Below are 6984 nucleotides of genomic sequence, written 5' to 3'. Positions count from 1 at the left end.
TTTGTTGAGTCGAGAGGGTCACTTTCACTCTCAGTTGGAAGGGCAGATGGTGGTGCCAGAAGCTTTATATCCCACCTGGTAGCTGGCACAGGCTGCTGAAGGCATCAAACCCCAAATTTTGAGATGCCTCATCTCATCTCCCCTACAGCCTGGGGAGAGGAGCTGGCAGGGCTAGCACTTCCAAGGCTCCAAGTGAGCATAGCCCGAGGCACACTGCCCTAGGATGCTGGGTTGGTTTGTCCCACCCTATTGGGTTCATTAATCATCCAGGTGAGAGCGAAGGCTTCCTCCTCCTTGCATCCATCAAAGGGCTAATGCCTAGCTGGCATTGTGCAGAAGGCAGGGTGCCCAGCTGGCAGCTCCATTGAGTCTGACCCCACAGAACAGCCTGCCCTTTTGCCTGGAGTGCTTGGAGGAACAGGAGCTGAGCTTTGTCCCCACCCACAGCAGCTGCATAACCACGTTGGGGCTTCCTGAGCAAAGGGGGCCGAAAGGGCATGCCTGCCTTGGCACTGTCCCCTGGGCTTAGCCTTCCCTGCCCTGTGGCTGGCAGCTCAGATGGCAGATTAGATTGGTCACTATGAAGGAAAACCCCTCCCTCTTCCCCACCCTCCCACCAAGCTGCTGTGCCTGTGCCCCTGAGGAGATCCTGTGTCCAAAGTTAATTTTATATCCTCCCGTTACAGTCAAGAGGCAGCAACAGGGCGAGGGGAGGAGGCTCCAGCCACCCTTTTGGAAATCAGGATCTCCAGGCCAGTTCTGCCTACTGAGCCACTGGAGCCCCTGCTCCCTCCTCCTCCTTCTGGGATACAATACAGTTTAAGGAGAATCTGCCTCTCCCAAGGGTCTCCTCTTGCTCAGCTGTGACAAGTGTTTCTGTCTTCCCTTTGCAGGAGGAAGAGAATGGAAACCCGGCAGGTAAGTGCTCTTCAGTAGCCACCCCCACCCCTGCAGCTCACATGGCCTATACTCTGTGTGAATGCAAGTGAGAGAGAGTGCTTGTGTGTGTGTGTGTGTGTGGCATGTGGGTGCATGGAGTGATGTTTGTGTGAATTTATGTGAGCATGTGTGTGCATGTGAGTTTGTGCAACCCATGTGAGAATGTGCGTGTGTCTGGTGGGTGCATGAGTAAGTATGTACCTGTGACTGTAAGGGTGAGTGAGTATGTGTGGGTGGGGGGGGGGGGGGGGGAGGGGCTTCCCCCGTCATGCTGTGAGATTGACCAGTATGTGTGGGGGGGGGGGGGGGCTGGTGAAGGGAGCTTCCCCCGTCATGCTGTGAGATTGACCAGCACAGACTTCCAGTCTGTCCACTGAGAAAGAGACTAGTGGAAAAAAACCCAGATACCTGCTTATTTGTCAAAAACTGTGTAGCTGGCCTCAGTGAGCAGAAATATGCACTGTGGATCTGTCCAAGGACAGTGTGGCCAGGTGGGGTGGGACATGTGTGTGTTTGTATTTCTGTCATGGGGGCTCTGTTCACCAGCTCCTCTTGGAGTTAATGGCCATTGAGCTGATAACACCACCCTAAATATAGGCTCGAAATAAACTGGATCAGCGATTTAGCTGCAGCTCAGGAGGCCTGGGAAGGAGTTGGTAGAAATCTTGGCTTCCTCATAGCTGCAGACATTCATGTGGGTGCTTGCAGTGAATGGTGATGGTGTGGGGGCATGTCTTGGGCTACAGGGGATGGATGCCCCCACACCCATTCATGCAAGTCTGCTCCCTTTGCTCTCTTTCCAGAGGTGGCATTATTCTTTCCCAGTTGCCCGGCGGCCACCCCACTGTAATTACCTTGATCTCCCAATGGGCATGATGGCACCATCAGAGCAGAATTCAGTGAAGCCTGTCCTGCCCGCTGCTGGGGAGCTTGCTGGGCTGAGCTGGCACGTGACATCTGTTTCAAGGTGCAGTTCATGAGGGGCTAGGGCCAGGGCAGCATACTCCATGTGGGGGTCCTTACAGATCTCTCCATGTCCCCACAAATAAGTAAGGACCTTCCAATCCACACCCCAGAGCTGACTCACTCTTGCCTCTCCCCAGGCTTTTGGGGGCTCTTGGCTGGCTCCTGGGGAGGGGAATCTGCTTATTCATAGGTTTTGGTGCTGCTAATGCTGGGATTTCAGCTGGGATCTGTGACCTGATGGAAGTTTATACCTCGGAGGCTATTGCCTTAGCTTTAACTTAGTGGAAAAGGGGGCAGCAGCATTTGGTTTGGGGGCATGTGTGGATGCCAAGTGACACCCCCCCCCAGTGCCAGGCTGCAGGAGCTTCAATACATAACTCCTGTCCCGCTTCACCTTGACTTTAGCTGGCCTGCAGCGTGCCTTTTGGACTAGTTTTCTGCTTCCTTCCCCAAGCCAGTGCCGAGTCGCATCCCTCGTGTGACAGTGACAGACAGGCACTCTGCCTTCCAGTGCCCATCAAGTCTGTCTGTGGGCAAGTGTAGCACTCAGGAAGCGGGCTAATGTCAGAGGCATGCAGGGCACTTTGGGCTGTCGCAGCTCATCCATCCTCATTGCAAGGCCCAAGTTATTTTAGTCTTGCTCGATGCCCTCTCCATGCACAGCACTGCCAATGTGACCTGTGTATTCCAGTCCTCTCCTTCAGCCCCTTTATTACTCTAGTCCTCCTCCTCAGCTCTATTAGTGCCTTTCAACCCTGGCCTGCAACCTCCCCACTCCTGCCATCCCAGTCCTGGGCTCTCCATATGCACCAACCACTCTGCAAATGCCACCCCACCAATCCAAATCCCTGCTGTTCCTGTTTTGGGTTCCTCACGCATGGCTCTGCCTGCCACTGATGATCAACCTCCCTTGCTGTACTACTCCAGGGACCCTGTTGCACCTCCAGCAATACACCAAATTCTCTTCAGTCCTGTGGTCAATGGGGGCTGGACCCCCAATGTCTGCAGGGTGTTATCTGAGGTCAGCGTCACTGTGTTGTGAAATTCTGCTGGATCCATCCTGGGGGGTTGCCTATGTATTTCAGTCCAGTCCTTGAGCATCCTCACTCAGTGCTCTACTGTTGCACCTGGTGCCCTTACAGCCTTCTCTGCATTTCTGCTCACTCTTTACCCTTCTGGACAGAGTCATGGAGTGGTTTGGCTCCTGGCACCAGATTTAAGTTGGACTCAACTTCTTCCAGGTGCATTATTGGGTCTACTAGGACTTGAGGAATGGGAGTGCCCAGGGTCAGGGGGATCCATCTTGTGGACCTGAGGCCAAGGGTCGGGTGTCAGGGGCCAAGGTGGCAGGTTCGGAAATGGCTTGCTTATGGTTAATGGAGCTGTGGATTGTGCAGAAGATGGGGCTAAGGCACAGTGCTTAGGCACTCCACCTCAAGGCAGGCATTGAGTTAAACAGATCTGATGCAGTCAGAACAGATAGCAGTGCTCCCTGCTTGATGAGGAGCTTTCAGGTTGGTGATCCTTACTCGGTGCCAGGCCTGTGGGGAGCGGACAGGCTGCAGAGTAAGAACAGACAGAGGCTGCAAAGGCCCCCAAGCAATGGGAATCTAGTGCCCTTTGGGCTCTCTCTCACACAGGTCTTTCTGCAGGTGGATATGAAGTCTCTCTAGGTAAATACTGCCTCCCCCCACCCCCAAGCTCCTTCCTCCATAGCTGTCCCCCACTCATTTGCCATTTCCCATCCCATACCCCAAAACCACTCGCATCTTCTTGCCCTGACCCCAGATCTTGACAGCTGCAAAGGATTGTGGGATGATGATGGGTCAGGACAAAAATAATGCACCTGGGCTTTGAGTCTGAGGGGGTGATAGGAAGAGAACATGTAGTTCTGGTGAAACTCTACACTCCTACCCTGCTACCCCTTTGGACTGCTGACTCCGGGCTTTGTTCTTGCTCCTTTAGCAGCATCTTTTCCTCCTAGGAAGGCACAGGGCCTCCAGGAGTTCAATGGGGGACCCAGCATAAAATGAATGATCTGGGCTTTCATTCTGGGAAGAGGTGGTATGTCTCAGCCATGGTAGGGTATAGTCCTTTGGGAGGGGGAGGTGTTTAGCCCTGTACACCTACAGTGTGTAAGCATGATTCGGGGGTTGTTTAATTGGTGTGTGGGTATATTCTGTATGAAGTGTGTGTGAACCCTGTGGTAGATGTGTGCAAATGGTGTGTGTGTGTGTGTGTGTGTGTGTGTGTGTGTATGCATGCGTGGGTGTGCTGCAAGGGGAACTCCTGTGATATGCTCCTGCTTCCCTTGCCAACCAGGCTGTCATGGTCCTTTCCTTTCTGGGAACAGGTCCCCAACGGAGCCGCCTGGAGCCCATGGACACCATCTTTGTGAAGAATGTGAAGGAAGATGGGTCTGCACACCAAGCTGGCCTCCGCACAGGTAAGTGCGGGTGTGTGTCTGTGTTTTGGCTTCTTCAGCAGTCTGAGGGACTGGCTGCAGTCTGCCCCACACTGGGTACCACTGATTGCCCCTTAGTGAGTGTAGGGGATTTGAGAGGAATCTGAAAAGGCCAGTGGCCAAGTGCTGCTTGTGGGAGAACAAGGAGCTTGTGTGGGGAAATAACCCCTTGTTTGGTTTGTTTTTTGTCTCTTTTAATCCCATGTCTTTTGGTGAATGGGAGAAAAATAGTCTGTTTTAAAAACTCCAATGGCCACTCAAAACCCTGCAGCCTTAGCTGGAGCCTGGCAGATCTCTCTGCTCCGAGGAGAAAGATAGGCTTTTATTATGGGTATTAAAAACAAGAAAAAGAAACTAAAAACACTGCATCAGGGAGAGGCCCAAATTCATCCTCCCCTGCCTTCTGCAGGGCCTGTTCCTCCCAAGGTCCAAATCTGGTGGGGCAGCCTGTAAAATGTAGGGCCTGCTCCAAAACCTATTGGAATCAAGAGAGAGGCTGCAACAGAGTTGGGGTCAGAGCGGGGAATAGGCAGGTGCTCTCCTGTATTGGCTGCAAAGCCATTTCACACAGATAGGAGGGAAGGGAACTTAGTCCTCCTAGTTCCAGCCAGCTCTTTCCAGGCCCGTGCCAGTTCCCTCGCTCTATCTTGACTCCACTCAGCTGGGGAGCAGGGGCTGGTAATGGAGTTGGGGTCAGAGCCAGAATTGTTTCTGAAGTGGCAATGAACTAATGGGGAGAGGGAGCTGACAGGACTTCTAGGGTGCACAGGAAATGGCTGAGCTGTAATGGATCCTTAGTACCAGCTCCATAAACCCATGCCTGGCTTGGGCACCTTGTTGTCAACCTCATCCCTCTGGGGCTGTCTGCACTGCTCTTGTTCCAGCTCTTCAGTACTTTGTAAGCTGCCTTTGGGGTGCGGAGCATGGCGGTCCCATCAGCAGGGAAAGCTGGTAGGACCCAAAGCTAACAGTGAAGCCAGGGTGTGCTGTATCAAGGTGTGAATCTCCCTTTCCATCTGGAGGCCCCCAGGACCTTTTGGCCCTGAGCAGCATAGAATCTGTGCTTGGGAGCTGGCCGTGCTTTTTGCCCTCCAGAAACTTTGGGGCTAATTGAAGCAAGTGTAGGGTGAGGAGTGGAAACAAGGTGTGCCTGTATGTCTGGGTCTGTAGAGAATCCTCAGCCTTTCCTCTTTAGTGTTGCAGAGCATTTGGAAACCAAGGGCGCCTATGCAGGAGCATGGAGGCTGCTCCGATGCACTGGAATTCCAGCCTCCTGTGTCTCATGTATCAGCATCACCGCACTTCAAAATGGCGATGGAGGCACTTGAACTAAAGCTTGTTGAATGAGCGTTAGTTCAAGCGCTCCCACCACCATTTTGAAGTGCGGAGACGCTGATACAGGAGACATGGCAGTGCTTTAATTAGAGTGGCTCTTGGAGCTGCTCTAATGGAGGTGTCATCCCTCACATACGTGGAGCACGTGTAAAAGTGTGCCAACAGTTTCTGATCATGCCTTTGGATTCCCTACATTCCTTATGCACTGGTTTCCCCCTTTTTTCCTCCGTTTTTCATTCACTTTCTCTTTTGCCTCTTCTTCATGCCCACCCTGTTCCCTGTTACTCAGGAGTTGCCAGAATCTCTCTCTCCATCTCACAACTGCAGTGTTTTGGGGCTAAGATGCTTAAGCCAGAAAATGAGAGAGATGCCTCCTGAGATTGTTCCTATCTGTGATTTCTATTGCAGCTGACACTAGGACACTTTTAAGAGAGCTCCACTGTTCTCACCACTGGCCACAAAATAGTACAAACAGGCCTTACCTCAGAGGGCTGCCAGTCTGGGAGAAAATCATCCTTGCATCTTTTTCAGATCTGTTCTAGAAATTTCTTGCCTTTTCAGAGTGGGGACCTTGCACAGGGCTGTGGGTGGGTGAGAGGGGTCAGTCTCGTTAGCCCTATTACATGGCCCCGTGTCTCGTATGACATTGTATGAATCGGTCATGTAGATTGTAAAGGACCATGTTGCTGCTGCCACTGCCCAGTGTTGACTGTCAAATGCAAGAGCATAGAACCTGGCAGCTTGGTCCCCTAGGTGTCAGGGGCGCCAGCAGGAACTGCTTTACAGGAACTCAGGGTGGGACGGCTTTTGCCTAGCTAAAATGATCAGGAAGCAAAAGGGAAGGAAGGCGATGAGTGCATAAGATCCTCTGGGCCAGATGTCAGCTGGCATAGATCAGCACAGCTCTGTTGACAGTAGTGGAGCAGCACTGACTTACACCAATCAAGAGCCCTACCAGGAGCTTAGAGTGGTGCCAAGAGAGGCTGCCATCACCTCTGTAAGTTGTATCCAGCTGCCTTGCACCAGGCGCTCATTAGCTCGGCCTGTGTCAAGGCATTGTGACAGCTGCAGAGGGGAACATGTCTGCACAACAGACTGGAACAAGGAAACTACATATGTGCGTGCAGAGGAGAGCAGGTTCCTGTGCCTTATGGCCTCTAGGGTCATTGGTGAGGACAGATGGGACCTCTCAATGTGCTGAGACCCACTGACACTCCTGGGGCATGGTTGGACCTTTTATTGAGTGGCATGTCTTTAAGGGGTGTCTTGTGTTGCTATGG

At 52.6% G+C, this 6984-nt stretch overlaps 1 protein-coding gene across 7 annotated transcripts in view; it reads left to right on the top strand.

The window, feature by feature from the left end:
- ARHGAP23 (Rho GTPase activating protein 23) overlaps positions 1–6984 on the top strand; it is a 145322-nt gene that overhangs the window by 84978 nt on the left and 53360 nt on the right. For 6 of the 7 annotated variants that reach the window (XM_025191117.1, XM_014525349.2, XM_025191115.1 and 3 more), the window contains exons 3-4: positions 894–918; positions 4259–4351. In XM_025191117.1, coding sequence (XP_025046902.1) covers positions 894–918; positions 4259–4351 — 118 coding nt within the window. Of the gene's footprint in view, positions 1–893; positions 919–4227; positions 4352–6984 lie in introns of all 7 variants that reach the window. The other variant, XM_025191118.1, reaches the window with a different exon arrangement.

Source organism: Alligator sinensis, unplaced genomic scaffold (assembly GCF_000455745.1).
Source record: "Alligator sinensis unplaced genomic scaffold, ASM45574v1 scaffold1261_1, whole genome shotgun sequence".
Taxonomy (NCBI): Eukaryota; Metazoa; Chordata; order Crocodylia; family Alligatoridae; genus Alligator; species Alligator sinensis.
This window is presented reverse-complemented; position numbering and strand designations above follow the sequence as displayed.